Source organism: Oncorhynchus tshawytscha, linkage group LG02 (genome assembly GCF_018296145.1).
Source record: "Oncorhynchus tshawytscha isolate Ot180627B linkage group LG02, Otsh_v2.0, whole genome shotgun sequence".
NCBI classification, from domain to species: Eukaryota; Metazoa; Chordata; class Actinopteri; order Salmoniformes; family Salmonidae; genus Oncorhynchus; species Oncorhynchus tshawytscha.
In genome coordinates, this window is record NC_056430.1 from 24678796 (window position 1) to 24694524 (window position 15729).

Below are 15729 nucleotides of genomic sequence, written 5' to 3' on the forward strand. Positions count from 1 at the left end.
GAATGGAAATTAAACCAACCCTAACTATTACCCAATTTAGCAGCCAATGTGAAGAATCAGTAGATGACTCCTCCCACTGCTTGAGGCCTGTAATGACAGTTTTATTTATTGTTATGAGCCTCTCCATTTTGACCCTGAGTCTGTTGCTGGTTGCTGCTGGCGCTGTCATGGCAACCGTCCCATGCCAGAGTGCATGGCGCCCATGGGAACATTCACATCACAGAGGTGTGACGATGTGAATGGCTGATGGCCAAGTCCTCCACTGGCCCAGAGGACCACGGGCAGGGAGAGGGGGAGCATGGGAGGATGAGTGTTAACCTGCATGAGACCAGCCTGTTCCAGACTCTGTCACTCCACTGATTCTGTCTATCCTATAGGGAGGCTCTGAGCAGCTCTGTATGAATGACTTATTCAAGGAGCCGTATCTATGCAGTTCTCTGTGTTTCGCTCTGTGGGCCAATAGAACAGCGCACGCTTAGCCGTGCTCGAGTGCGGAACTTAAACACTGTGCTCAAAGCTGTAAAGTGTCCCCCAGAGATCTCTGTGTGATGCCTCAGAGGTGACAACTTGACTCTTATTGTGAAGAAAAGAGCCCTTATATAGATCGGTGGAGTAACATTATCTTCCTTTCCTCTCTAGAGAATGACACTTTGAGGCTTGTATTATAGTTGCATACTCTTATCCTCAATTTGTTTGTCTCTCTATCTTTGTCTATTTCTCCACCTGCCTCCCTTTTCCCCTCTTTCACCCTCTATTTGTTTTTCATCAAACTTTATCTGCACATTCCTCTCGTTCTCTCTTCCGTGTATCTCTTTCTTTCATACCCCCTTCTCTCCTCTCTTTTTCTATGTATTCCTCTCTTCTCTTTCATTCTACACTCTCTCTCTCCCCCATCTCTCTGTTTTCTCTCTCTTGCTCTCTCCTTCACTCTCTCTAGGCATTTGCGTGGTGGTCAGACCTGATGGTGGAGCATGCAGAGACCTTCTTGTCTCTGTATGCAGTGGACATGGATGCTGCACTGGAGGTTCAGCCCCCTGACAGCTGGGACAGCTTCCCTCTCTTCCAGTTGCTCAATGACTTTCTGAGGACCGACTGTGAGTGACTCCAACCCCGGCCCAGGCCCTGAACCAAGGCTACATTATGAACAAACACACACAACGTTTAGCACTCCCGAACCATACAGCACATACAGCACACAGTCTGGAGCATTCATGACACATAGAACTGGGTTTTTATTGAATGTTCATTGTGGTTGATCTTGGCGAACTGGAGAAACTAAAACCTAGTGTTGAGATCCAAATTGAGGAGAATATGTTCCGATCTAATATTACTTTCACACTGCATGATCCTTTCTGCATTTGACTCCAGTGTAATGAAACGGATGAAGGTAATTGAGAGGACAATGCAGCACTGTGGGAGCTTCTTACTAAGAGCTGAAACTAAAGTTGAAATGGTTGCTGTGGGCCCTGTAATTATTCGATGCATGTGACAAATAAAATTAATGAACTGTAGTTGCCATAGGAGCACTGTCCAGGGTTCTGGAAGCATGCGTCAGAAGAGAAACACTTACCACTGCCTTTGTGAAGTGAACCTACACTTGCTAATTGTCCCAGGGGAATGTCTCATTCTAGTTTGTCAGCCAGGAGTCTGGAAGAATGTAATGTAGTCTGTTGTTCACCTGCAGTGGCTTAATGGACTTGGACTGGAACAGCTTGTTATGCTCACTTGTTACTGCTGCACAATTGGCCACATTCATAGTTGGATTTTTTTTTGAAACAGCTGATTGGTTATTCACATTGCAATGATCATAGAAACAAGAAAATCTGGAGACAAGCCAAAAATAAGGATGAAATTAATGGTATTTTGATGAATGATAAATTGACATTTATCCTCTACGGGATCGGTGTCCCCCAGCGGGACGGTTGAGCTAACGTAGGCTAATGTGATTAGCATGAGGTTGTAAGTAACAAAATAAAATCCCAGGACATAGACATATCTGATATGGGCAAAAAGTATAAATTCTTGTTAATCTAACTGCACTGTCCAATTTACAGTAGCTATTACAGTGAAAGTGTACCATGCCATTGTTTGAGGACAGTGCACAATTCTGAACTTGAAAATGTATTAATAACCAATTAGGCACATTTGGGCAGTCTTGATACAACATGTTGAACAGATATGCAGTGGTTCATTGGATCAGTCTAAAACTTTCCACACTGCTTCCATCTAGTGGCCAAAATCTAAAGTGCACCTGGGCTGGAATAATACATTATGGCCTTTCTCTTGCATTTTAAATATGGTACAAAAAATGCATGTTTTTCTTTGTATTATCTTTTACCAGATCTAATGTGTTATGTTCCCCTGCATTAATTTCAACAAACTTCATGATAAGTTAGATTTCATAGTGTACACTTTGCATACAGTATGTTTGATGGACTGCAGCATACACAGATGGACTAATCCCATGTAATACTAGTAATTCTGATTTTCATGACTTTGACAGTATAGTTGGAAATGTAAACCTGCCACCATGATATCAACCATCCATCTCCCTCAGGCTTCTCCAGTGGTTTACAGGAGCACAATAACACAGTACACACACAGAGCAGCATCCCAATACTACCAAACCATACCACAGGGGAATTTTACATGGAAGGTCATTTGTTTTGTCTCCCTGAAGCAGCTAGCTTATGTGTCATGAAATAGCCTTAGCACCAGATAGGCGCCAAAGTCGGACAACATTCAAGCAGTTAATGAGGTCTAAAACAGTGGTGGCAGGGAGTAGGGCGAGCCCTGCATCCTCACTCCTGGACAAATACATCGAAGTGTACAGCAGCCACTCAAGTGGCTAATTGGAGAGCGACAATCAGGGAACAAAATAAACATTGCACCTACTGTGTATCATCGACCTTGACTTCTATACACGAGCACACACACACACACACACACACACACACACACACACACACACACACACACACACACACACACACACACACACACACACACACACACACACAGGGAGATTGAGCGCTCAAAGGGATAAAGAGGAAAACAGACCCACTGTTTGGAGCCATGAGCCATCGCATTAACACACACTGGCCTCCATTTTATCTCCCTTGGTCTGTGTTAGCGTTGCCTTTTTACCAGTTGAATCTAGAGGAAACTTGCCTGGTCTAATATATATATATATATATATATAGCCATCAGATATACAAAAGAGAAAATTTGGTATGGTAGCTTATAGCGAGCTAGACTAATATTAATATGATTTATTTTAGACAAGTTTTTTTTTGCTCATTATTATCAAGGGTGCCTATCATTTTGGATGTGACTGTTCCGATGGTGTTACATTTGAATGAATGACTTCATCTGACTTAAATGCTCTGTCCTGTCTCAGATAACCTGTGCAATGGGCAGTTCCACAAACACCTGCAGGACCTATATGCCCCACTGGTGGTGCGATATGTGGACCTCATGGAGTCATCCATCGCCCAGTCCATCCACAGGGGCTTCGAGAGAGAGTCCTGGGAGCCTGTCAAGTAAGGACATCCCTAATATCAACACCCCATTGAAATGGTTACATAGCCCGGATGCTACTGTTTCTGCATTCAAGTTGGCTATAGTAGTTATCGACTGATACCCAGGCTAGTCATAATGCAGTATAGACATACTGTATCGGTAGATGCTAATATCTTCAGTTTTCAAACTTGAATTACTGTCAATGTTTTCAGGCTTTCCTGTTCATGTTAACAGAAATATTCTGATAATGTTTTGGTAATCATGTGTACCATATATTTGTACATGAAATATATTGATATCCACACATGAAGTATGTCTACTTGTGGGCAATTGTGTAAAAAAAATGTTATTTTTATTTAACCTTTATTTAACCACAAGTTCTCATTTGCAACTGCGACCTGGCCAAGATAAAGCACAGCTATTCGACACATACAACAACACAGAGTTACACATGGAATAAACTAAACATACAGTCAGTGAGTGCAAATGAGGTAAGTTAAGGAAATAAATAGGCCATGGTGGCGAAGTAATTACAATATAGCAATTAAACACTGGAATGGTAGATCGGCCGAAGATGAATGTGCAGGTAGAGATACTGGGGTGCAAAGGAGCAATATAAATAAATACCAGTATGGGGATGAGGTAGGTAGATAGATGGGCTGTTTACAGATGGGCTATGAAAAGGTGCAGTGATCTGTAAGCTGCTCTGACAGCTGGTGCTTAAAGCTCGTGAGGGAGATGTGAGTCTCCAGCTTCAGAGATTTTTGCAATTCGTTCCAGTCATGGGCAGCAGAGAACTGGAAGGAAAGACGACCAAAGGAGGAATTGGCTTTGGGGGTGACCAGTGAGATATACCTGCTGGAGCGCGTGCTACTAGTGGGTGCTACAATGGTGACCAGTGAGATGTGATAAGGCGGGGCTTTACCTAGCAGAGACTTGTAGATAACCTGTAGCCAGTGGGTTTGGCGACGAGTATAAAGCGAGGACCAACCAACGAGAGAGTGCAGGTCGCAATGGTGGGTAGTGTATGGGGCTTTGGTGACAAAACGGATGGCACTGTGATAGACTGCATCCAGTTTATTGAGTAGAGTGTTGGAGGCTATTTTCTAGATGACATCACCGAAGTCGAGGATCGGTAGGATGGTCAGTTTTACGAGGGTATGTTTGGCAGCATGAGTGAAGGATGCTTTGTTGCTATATAGGAAGCCGATTCTAGATTTAATTTTGGATTGGAGATGCTTAATGTGAGTCTGGAAGGAGAGTTTACAGTCTAACCAGACACCCATGTATTTGTAGTTGTCCACGTATTCTAAGTCAGAGCCGTCCAGAGTAGTGATGCCGAACGGGTGGGCAGGTGCGGGCAGTGATCGATTGAATAGCATGCATTTAGTTTTATTTGCATTTAAGAGCAGTTGGAGGCCACGGAAGGAGAGTTGTATGGCATTGAAGCTTGTCTGGAGGTTAGTTAACACAGTGTCCAGGAAGGGGCCAGAAGTATACAGAATGGTGTTGTCTGCATAGAGGTGGATCAGAGACTCACCAGCAGCAAGAGCAACATCATTGATGTATACAGAAAAGAGAGTCGGCCCGAGAATTGAACCCTGTGGCACACCCATAGGCCCTCCGATTTGACACACTGAACTCTATCAGAGAAGTAGTTGGTAAACCAGGCGAGGCAATCATTTGAGAAACCAAGCCTGTCGAGTTTGCCAATAAGAATGTTGTGATTGACAGAGTCGAAAGCCTTGGCCAGGTCGATGAATACGGCTGCACAGTAATGTCTCTTATCGATGGTGGTTATGATGTCGTTTAGAAACTTGAGCGTGGCTGAGGTCCACCCATGACCAGATCTGAAACCAGATTGCATAGCGGAGAAGGTATGGTGGGATTCGAAATGGTCAGTAATCTGTTTGTTAACTTGGCTTTCGAAGACCTTAGAAAGACAGGGTGGGATAGATATAGGTCTGTAGCAGTTTGGGTCTAGAGTGTCACCCCCTTTGAAGAGGGGGATGACCACAACAGCTTTCCAATCTTTGGGAATCTCAGACGATACGAAAGAGAGGTTGAACAGGCTAGTAATAGGGGTTGCAACAATTTTGGCAGATAATTTTAGAAAGAGAGGGTCCAGATTGTCTAGCCCGGCTCATTTGTTGGGGTCCAGATTTTGCAGCTCTTTCAGAACATCAGCTATCTGGATTTGGGTAAAGGAGAAATGGTGGGGGCTTTGGCGGGTTGCTGTGGAGGGTGCCGGGCAGTTGACCAGGGTAGGGGTAGCCATGTGGCCAGCCGTAGAGAAATGCTTATTGAAATTCTCAATTATAGTGGATTTATCGGTGGTGACAGTGTTTCAGTAGCGTGCCGTGGTTCTGGGGCCTGGGCCTTCAGTGAAGTCCTACACAGTCCCACCCGAATTAATCCACCTCTTATTACCATCATTATGATGCCATGGCTCTAGACACTATACATTTAGACAGAAACGCAGTATAACCAGGCGTTGCGTCACCTTGAAATTGACATTTTTATTCAGAGAATTGCAGGGGAAGAGTACAATACCTTTTCATTGTGCAGCTTCGTTGCCCTGCGCGCTTGTTCGTTGAGCTGTAGATCCACTCGGGTGTCCCCAAAAGTTTTCAAAAGCACCATTGCTTGTAAGTGCCCAGCCGTACTTTGGTGTCTCGTTGCTGCCTTGGTTAGACAACTCAGGTTTGCAAAGCCAGTGTGGCTCCAAACACCAAATCGATCACTTGCAAATAATAGTCATTCCCAGCAGTACAGTTTGCAGTGCTTCTCGGAGCCTGTGAGTCATTCATAGTTGAAAGTGGCGAACGAACCCCTTTCCCGCCTGTGACAGGCTTTGTAGCGTCGGCGTCTACCTCTCCTGACAATGTCTAACTTTTCTTGAAAAGTTTGTCTTGAGAATGGCGTTATAATTATATCCTCGACCAAATCGATATCTTCTCCTTCCACCATTGTGGGTTGAAAAAACAGCTTAGTAGTACGCAAATTAATTTGTTGATCAATTTCAGTTTCCTAGTTCTGAGACCTGCCCATATAGGACCTGCCTCTCAATATTGGTAATCCAATCAAAAGACGTGCACGCACTACGCCTGCTAGCTGGCTCCTATGTAACACTAGAGCCAGCCAGCAGGCGTACAATAGCCAACTCTAAAGCTGATTGGTTGACACTAAATTTTAATTTCCATTCACTTTAAGCTACAAGCGCCCGCACTGTTGATTCTGAAGGCCTGAGGGCAGATTTTAGACCCCTGGCAACACATGATGGCTGAAAATGATTGGATAAAAAATCTAACATAAAGCCCAGCCCTCCAAATCTCAACCTGGGGCTGGAAGGAGTGCAACCAAGAGGAACGCTATGAAATGAAGAGTGTAACTCTTACTCTGGGGAATAATTTAATACATATTTGTGGGAAAATATATATATTTTTAAATTATATTCTGATTATGTTTAGGCCAGCAGAGAAGGCCTTGCTGGCCCTGACGGCCCACCACTGCAGTGTTTCCTAGCCTCAGAGCAGTGGGCAGCTGGGAGGAGGTTGTGTTACTTATTAATAAGTATTAACACAATTATTTACTATATATTTATTTATATTTGTCCATATTGCAGGTAAGATCATCTGAAAATATTGTCGGAAACATGTTTCTTGAGTGTTTCCCTAGAGCAGGTGTCAAACTCATTCCATGAAGGACCGACCGTCTGCGTGTTTTCACTCCTCCCTTGTACTTGATTGATGAATTAAGGTCACTAATTAGTAAAGAACTTCCCTCACCTGGTTGTCTAGGTCTTAATTTGATAGTGAAAAACCCTGCCCTGGAGTGTTCATATGGTACCCCTTGTATGAATGACATTGCAGTTTGTTGTCACCATATGTTGAGTTGTCATAAGTCAACTATCTTTTGTCATTAGTCTCTTCAATGCTGATAGGATACACTTTACACATTATTTGTCACCATTAGATTTGCCTCTTCAATTCAATGCAAAGATACCCTTACTTATTTAATTTCAATAACAGACTTTTTAGTGCTAATTTGCTAATTTGTTTTGCTAATTTCCTCATCAATTTTATTTGTTTTCCTTGGCGTTGCTTTTATCTAGTTTGTTTCACTTTCCCTTTTAAAACACATCCACATTACCAGTTACAGGACATTTTTTCTGTTCTGTTTGTTTCTACACAAGAGCCTAAGAAGTAATCTGTCTGATTTGAATCTACCAAATGTCAACATCCAAATGCCCAAAGTAACAAATCTACCGCCAGTTAGCTTCCCAACAATGCCTAGCTTTTCTACCCCCAACTGGATTGCAACTACATGTGACTCAGTGTGTATTGAGTCTCTGTTGGAGCCTGAAACATGAAACATGCACATGATATGTTCTTGGCCTGAACATATCACATGTCCTCTGGGACGCTGGCTGTCTGGCTTAACTTCTGAAGATGGACAGAAATTTCCAACAGTCTTAATTTCGATGGGGTCAGCTCTGGCCTAAGGGATTTTGCAACAATTTCATTGATTTTAGCGCGTTACAGTTCATATGAGAAAATCAGTTAATTGAATATGTTCCTTAGGCCCTAATCTATGGAATTCACATGACTGGGAATACAGATATGCATTTTTTGATCACAGATACCTTTAAAAAAAAATGGGTCTTACAATCGGCCTCAGGTTCTCGTCATGGTATTTTTGTGCATTCATCTATAAAATGCAATTGTGTTCGTTTTCCGTAGCTTATGACTACCCATACCATAACCCGACCCCCACCATGAGGCACTCTGTTCACAACGTTGACATCAGCTAAGAACTCTCCCACACAACATCATACATGTGGTCTCGGGTTATGAGGCCGGTTGGACGTACTGCCAAATTCCCTAAAACGATGTTGGAGGCGGCTTATGGTAGAGAAATTAACATTAAATTCTCTGGAAACAGCTCTGGTGGACATTCCTGCTGTCAGCATGCCAATTGCACGCTACCTCAAAACTTAACATCTGTGGCATTGAGCTGTGTGACAAAACTGCATATTTTAGAGTTGACTTTTATTCTCCCCAGCACAAGGTGCACCTGTGTAATGATCATGCTGTTTAATCATTTTATTGATATGCCACACCGGTCAGTTGGATGGATTATCTTGGCAAAGTTGAAATGCTCACTAACAGGGATGCAAACAAATTTCAGCACATTTGAGACAAATAACCTTTTTGTGCGTACGGAAGATTTCTGCAATATTTTATTTCAGCTCATATGGGACCAACACTTTACATGTTGCGTTTTTGATTTTTTTTAGTATAGTTAGCTCATGGCAGCTACTCCACTATAGGTTACAATAAAATTAATCAAATTTAATATAGCGCATTTTATTCATACAATAGTTTATAAAACCAAACATGCCTAACTTGCAGAAGTTGGAGAGCTTTGATCAGCCCTTGGTCTCCTGGGGTGTGTCTTTACTGAGGCATGAGCCTCTCAGATACACTCCTACTCTAATGCAGAGCATGTTAACTCATTCACCACATGATAATGATCCCCCTTTGTTATCGAGGGAATATGACATTTCCCATTTCATTAGTGAGTCTGTCAGTTGTAAAACTCCATGTCTACCTGTTAGCTCTGAGCGCTCCTCCAGGGGGACCTGGAGGGAGAAAGCGTAAAGATAATTGCAAATCTACAGTATGTTTAGATATGGTGATTTAAAGCACTTATCCTACACCTTGAGCTACACCTGATACATTATCTATCCCACTTCCCAAACCAGAGTGAAACATCTTCAGCACCTACTACTAAAAGTCTGTGTCTGTGTGTGCGTGTGTGTGAGAACAGACTGAGACCCTGGCTGTCGCCAAGTTTTGGATTCCAAGTCCCCGGTTTGATACCTTGTAAATGAGCACTCAACAGCCAATGAGATGAAGCGGAAGTCTCGTCCCAAAGTTGCCTCCGAAGTAAAACTAATCGCAACCACCTTTCACCTCCATCGTTATTAAAGGAATACATTTTCTGTCAAAGATAGTCCTAATCTAAACGCATGTTTACCATCCTGTAAATAAGCCAGAAAGATAAAACTCACCTCAAAGGAAAACTCTCAAATACCTCATTTACACAAGCACATGGTTGATAATTAGGAAAAAACAGGCTTAGACAATTCTAAAATATGTAGTTAAACACTGCCAGTGATCTGATGTGCTGTTGCCAGGGCTCCAGTTGTCACAGTGATCTGATGTTCTGTTGCCAGGGTCCCAGTTGTCCCAGTGATCTGATGTTCTGTTGCCAGGGCCCCAGTTGTCCAAGTGATCTGATGTGCTGTTGCCAAGGCTCCAGTTGTCCCAGTGATCTGATGTTCTGTTGCCAGGGCCCCAGTTGTCCCAGTGATTTGATGTTCTGTTGCCAGGGTCCCAGTTGTCCCAGTGATCTGATATTCTGTTGCCAGGGCCCCAGTTGTCCCAGTGATCTGATGTTCTGTTGCCAGGGCCCCAGTTGTCCCAGTGATCTGATGTGCTGTTGCCAGGGCTCCAGTTGTCACAGTGATCTGATGTTCTGTTGCCAGGGTCCCAGTTGTCCCAGTGATCTGATGTTCTGTTGCCAGGGCCCCAGTTGTCCCAGTGATCTGATGTGCTGTTGCCAGGGCTCCAGTTGTCCCAGTGATTTGATGTTCTGTTGCCAGGGTCCCAGTTGTCCCAGTGATCTGATATTCTGTTGCCAGGGCCCCAGTTGTCCCAGTGATCTGATGTTCTGTTGCCAGGGCCCCAGTTGTCCCAGTGATCTGATGTTCTGTTGCCTGGACCCCAGTTGCCCCAGTGTTGTTGTTCTATCGGCAGCCATGTTCATGCCAAGGCCCTAGCATGGGGAGTGTGGTTAAAGTAGGCAGTGTTTCGAAAGGGAGAGCTTTTCATTTTTCTCCTACAGCATGTGTTTGAACTGAATGGTGGAAAGACACAAATATATTTTTAAGCTGATTAAAAAACAACAGAATGGAATCATGCAAAATGATACACCATTATTAAACGAGGCCAAACCAAAGCCAGAGTTTAAAAGTGTTGTTTGTTTCTTTCCATCATATCCCTCTGACCTCCAGTCTGTGGAAGGGAGGTCAGATCCCTGTTTACCCTGTGTTGGAGCTCTTACCTACGGGTACTAGCTGGCAGGAGGCCCCTGTGTGGCTGGAGAGAGCTGCTCTCTCTATTTAAACGGTTTAGGGGAAGGGGACAGGGAGTGGGACAGTCTCCTCCACAGCATTGGAAAGCAACCCCACCCTTCATAGTGTTTTTCCAGAGTTTACTAACTAACTGACCAACCTACAGTGTGCATGGACCCCTACTCCTTCCCTTGTTCTAATAACCACTCAACTCACTGTGATTATTGATTGGTCAAATACATATTTATGTCTGTCAATTCTTTTTTACCATACACTGATTGGTACCTTGGAGAACACAATTCATAGAACCACATTGGCCAGGAACAGGTCAACGATAGTGTTTTTCATTCAAAATATTTTAACCCATCAGTAAATGTTAAAAATAACCGAAATAAATGGAATTCTGAGACCTAGATTTGCCCCATCCTCTTTGACCCTTGATGTAGTCTTTTACCTCCCATGTTAGGTACCAGTGCTATAACCTTTGCCCTGTGATTCCTGTCCAGTAACGGCTCGGGGACGTCAGAGGACCTGTTCTGGAAGCTGGATGCTCTACAGACCTTCATCAGAGACCTGCACTGGCCTGAGGAGGAGTTTGGCAAACACCTGGAGAGTAGGCTGAAACTCATGTCCAGCGACATGATTGAGTCCTGCATCAAACGGTGAGAGGACGGGCCTGAATGAGACACTTACTTACACACAATTACACACACACATTGTGGGTATGTGTATAGTTTTTCAACCTCTCTCCTTAATCTCCTTGTCTCCAGGACGCGGGTGGCCTTTGAAGCCAAGCTCCAGAAGAGCAGTCGGACCACAGACTTCCGGGTGCCTCAGTCCATCTGCACCATGTTCAACGTGATGGTGGATGCAAAGGCCCAGTCAGCCAAGCTGTGTGCCATGGAGCTGGGACAGGAGGTACAGTAGGCCTTCTATCAGACATACAATACCATCTTATAGCAGGCCACCTCCACAGCCTCACACCAACATGCATGTGTTACACAGTGTTTGAATCAGTGTAAAGTTTTCACCTATTATATTCCAGAGGGAATATAATGTTTATGATTCTATTGATGTCTAATAGTGATTTCTCTGATATATCACAAAGCATGTGGAACTGGATATACAGATCAGTTATCCACCGTGGATCAGTACCAAGGCACTTTGGGAAAATCCTTTTTTGCTCACCAACTGTTTGGAAAATGTGTATTCTCTTAATTGCATGGATTCAAGAGCCTCAGCTCACTTAAGATCAACATTTGTTGCTATTTCTTTCTATATGCACATATTATGTAATGGTGTGCTAATACAATACATGTTGTAGAGTAGTACATACTGTGTAAGCATTTCTGTCAAGGTTTTCACTTGCACATTTTTTCAAAGGCACTTGCTCCTGATTTTGCTTTTGCTTGAATATGTGATTTTGCTGTAGTCGCTTGCTTTTTCACCATCACCATGTCTCTATCTTTCATTTATTTTCTCTGTCCTGTGAACGTTTGTTAGAGATTGGTTAAGGGTGGCTAACAATTCAATTGAAATCTCACCCCTGGTTCCCAAATGTATAATTAGCCGCCATTGCAGTCTTCCCCAGTCTTCCGATACTTTTTGTTTTGATTTCATTAACATATGTGTAGATGCTACTGAATATACATGGAGTAGATGTGACAGTCTTCATATCCGCACAATCTAGAGACAGGTACCAATTACCAGAGCAGAATGAATTAGTCGGAGGTCTTTTACATGGCTCACGTGGAGACATAAGAATGCTGTCACACTACTGATTAGCATATTGGCCTACTGTGAGACCTGGTAGCAACAAACAGAAGGGGAGGGAAGGTAGGAAAGCTGGACTTGACATTGTCACTAACATGTCTCTTTCCTTACAGAGACAGTACCATTCCCAAATTGACGCTCTCATAGAAGAGACTGTGAAGGAGATGATCACCTTACTAGTAGCAAAGGTGCTGTTACTGTCTTACTCATATCTGAAAGTGATATGACATGAATGTTGTTTTTAATGTGTTGGACTTGCCAGTAACACAACTCCCTGTCTGTCAGTTTGTGGTCATTCTAGATAGTGTCCTAGCCAAACTGTCCAGATACGACGAGGGCACTCTCTTCTCCTCCTTCCTCTCTTTCACAGTAAGAACGCACTCCTTCTCTCATTCCCCTCTTTCTCAGTGTACACTGCATACAGAACTGGACCCTGATCTTGTAATTATTTTATTCGTCATTGGGTAGGAATAGTCTTGTTCAAATAATTTGCAGCTTTTCCCTCAGTTTTCTCATGATAACACTCCCACTGCAGGAACAGGTTTTCGTAGGTTTCCTGAACATTGTTATAGAAATCGAATTAACTTCTGAGTACACTTTGCAACTACATTTCCTGACATGACTGACTTAATGAGCATACTGCAGTCACACACTGAAGCTACACTCACATGAAACAGCTTTTGTAATGAAAGGAAGCTGCACAGTTGGACTCTCAAGTCTTTTCTTTTCACCTAATCTCTCTCTGTCTCATTTCAAGGTGAAAGCTGCCTCAAAGTATGTGGATGTACCTGTAAGTGAAAATAGTGTTGTTATCAGTTCTTGTGTTTCTCTTATCCCAGTCCAAGTGTGTGTGCGTGCATATGAGTCATTCTTGTATTTATTTATGTGCATGCACACGTATCTTGCTATGGTTTTCCATAGAGTCTCAGGACATGTCCAGATGGTTGTCTTTTTTTTGGTTTGGTTGTCATTCATATGGTTATGGGCAGAATCAGCTGGCTAGGCCTGCCATGTGGCACACATTGTGAGTCTCTGTTGTGTTGTGTAACAAAAGCACACCAGGATTCTGCCTCTGGGGCAGAACGCTAGCTGTGTTCTGCTTTAAACAGCACCTCAGAGGAGTATCACTTCACTGCCAATCGATCCACATGTCAACAAGGCACTTTTTAAATGAATGCCTTGTCGGTGAATCTGTGATTAGGCCTCTTATGTCCGTGGGCCCAAAGCCCTAGCTTCTGCATGGTAATGGTTTGTTTAATGCACAAAATACAATTACAGTGGCGAAACATACTAATTTGCACCCTTTGGAACCACTCAGGGATGTGTTAACAAAGTAAATTCAGTTTACAGTGTCTGATGATTACAAATTCATATTACCTCGTCCACTGGCATGGGGGGGATGCGTTTCATATACCGGAGAAGATGCGGGAGTGAGAAAGGCACACACACACACACACATAAACACGCACATACGTTAACACACGCACACACATAAACACACACACACAAATTGAGTGTCTTATTTGCAAACTCATTGTCCTGTGTGAATATTTGAGCTGGTATGAGAAATGGCAGCCCTCCTAACAATCTGTTCAGCAGCCTGATCATGTGTTCCTGGCTCCTCTGTTCACTTTGCACATTCCCAGACTGTTACGGAGGATTCTGGGCCAAGTACACATCTCTAATAGGAAGTTCAGTGACAATATCCCATATCTCTGGGTCTATACGCACTGCAAATGAAACGCCTCTCCAGAAATGTCAACCATGAACTCTGATTTCTCTGAGATGAAAAGGACAATTTGATAACACTTTAGTGTAATGTTTATTTTAATACCTGTCTGTTGTATCTGATTTTCCTTGGCTAATTACTCCTTTTCCCTCTCCTTTTCTCATCTCCCTCTCTCTGTCTCTATGTGGTGTGTCCTGCAGAAGCCTGGGATGGATGTTGCCGACGGTTACGTGACCTTTGTGCGCCATTCTCAGGACATGCTGCGGGATAAGGTCAATGAGGAGGTTTACATAGAAAGGTTATTTGATGTAAGTAACCAATGCCTTCTCCTCCCTTACAAGGGGAGGCTCTCCAAAATGTGATTAAACAGTCTGCTCTGAGGGATAAGTCACATTTTGAACAGCTTTCTGCCTTCTCTTCCACAGCTGTACAAGTAGCCCTCTCTCTCGCTCTCTCGCTTGCTCTCTCTCTCTCTCTCTCTCTCTCTCTTGCTCTCTCTCTCTCTCTCTCTCTCTCTCTCTCGCTCGCTTGCTCTCTCTCTCTCTCTATCGCTCGCTTGCTCTCTCTCTCTCTCTCTCTCTCTCTCTCTCTCGCTTGCTCTCTCTCTCTCTCTCTCGCTCTCTCGCTTGCTCTCTCTCTCTCTCTCTCTCGCTCGCTTGCTCTCTCTCTCTCTCTCTCTCTCTCTCTCGCTCTCTTGCTTGCTCTCTCTCTCTCGCTCGCTTGCTCTCTCTCTCTCTCTCTCTCTCTCTCTATACACCCTCCTTCCTTTACTTCCAAATCTTCCCTCCAGTCTGAATAGACTATGCTCTACCCTGTGTCTATTCTACTGTAGTGTTCTGCATCTTTTTATGTCTGTTTGTTTGAGACATGCAACACCTTGAGGAGGATTATCTTAAGCAGTGTTCTCTCTCTCTGTGAGTCAGCAGACAAGGGTTAATCAATTAAAGACCACACAATACAATGCCTTTCTATAAGATGACTTAATACATCCCCCGTCTAGATTCTGTCTTCAGCCGTTACATAATACATTGTGTTTCTCCACTAATTGATTTGTAGGAACATTAATAATCAGATCAAAAGGTTAGGGTTAGTAGGTCAGGGTTATGCTGACCCCTATCACTGCTGATCAGTTCTCTACGTTGGACTGTATACAAGACATTTGAAACTGTGTCCAATAAATATTCTTCCTCATAGTAGAGACAAATAGGAAGGAGGGCATCTGACCCTGGTCTTATTATAATGAGAGGAGATAGAAAGAATGAAATAATGAAAGAAAGGGACAGAGAGAAATATGTGTGAGTATTGGAGAGTGAATTAAGTTGAGGGAGAAATGAGAAAAGAGAACACTGTCTTAACCTAGATGATGTTCCAAGCTATTTCTTATCTAAATAGTCCTTTGTGATGCATGTTGACCAATTTGTCCACTGCTCTTTTCAAGGGAGGACCTCAGATTGCACCTATGTGTGCATGTGTGTGTGTGTTGCTTCCCTGAAGGCCTTCTGGCATGACCTGGCTTCTCTCTTATCAGTCTTCTCTGAGTGAACGTGTCTCTTCTCCATGTTTG

At 43.3% G+C, this 15729-nt stretch overlaps 1 protein-coding gene across 5 annotated transcripts in view; it reads left to right on the forward strand.

Moving 5' to 3' along the window:
- cadpsa (Ca2+-dependent activator protein for secretion a) overlaps positions 1–15729 on the forward strand; it is a 139341-nt gene that overhangs the window by 103720 nt on the left and 19892 nt on the right. For all 5 annotated transcript variants that reach the window (XM_024380273.2, XM_024380288.2, XM_024380294.2 and 2 more), the window contains 8 exons: positions 938–1094; positions 3401–3542; positions 11170–11325; positions 11434–11581; positions 12550–12624; positions 12722–12805; positions 13194–13226; positions 14366–14473. In XM_024380273.2, the coding sequence (XP_024236041.1) occupies positions 938–1094; positions 3401–3542; positions 11170–11325; positions 11434–11581; positions 12550–12624; positions 12722–12805; positions 13194–13226; positions 14366–14473 (903 nt within the window). The remainder of the gene's footprint in view (positions 1–937; positions 1095–3400; positions 3543–11169; positions 11326–11433; positions 11582–12549; positions 12625–12721; positions 12806–13193; positions 13227–14365; positions 14474–15729) is intronic.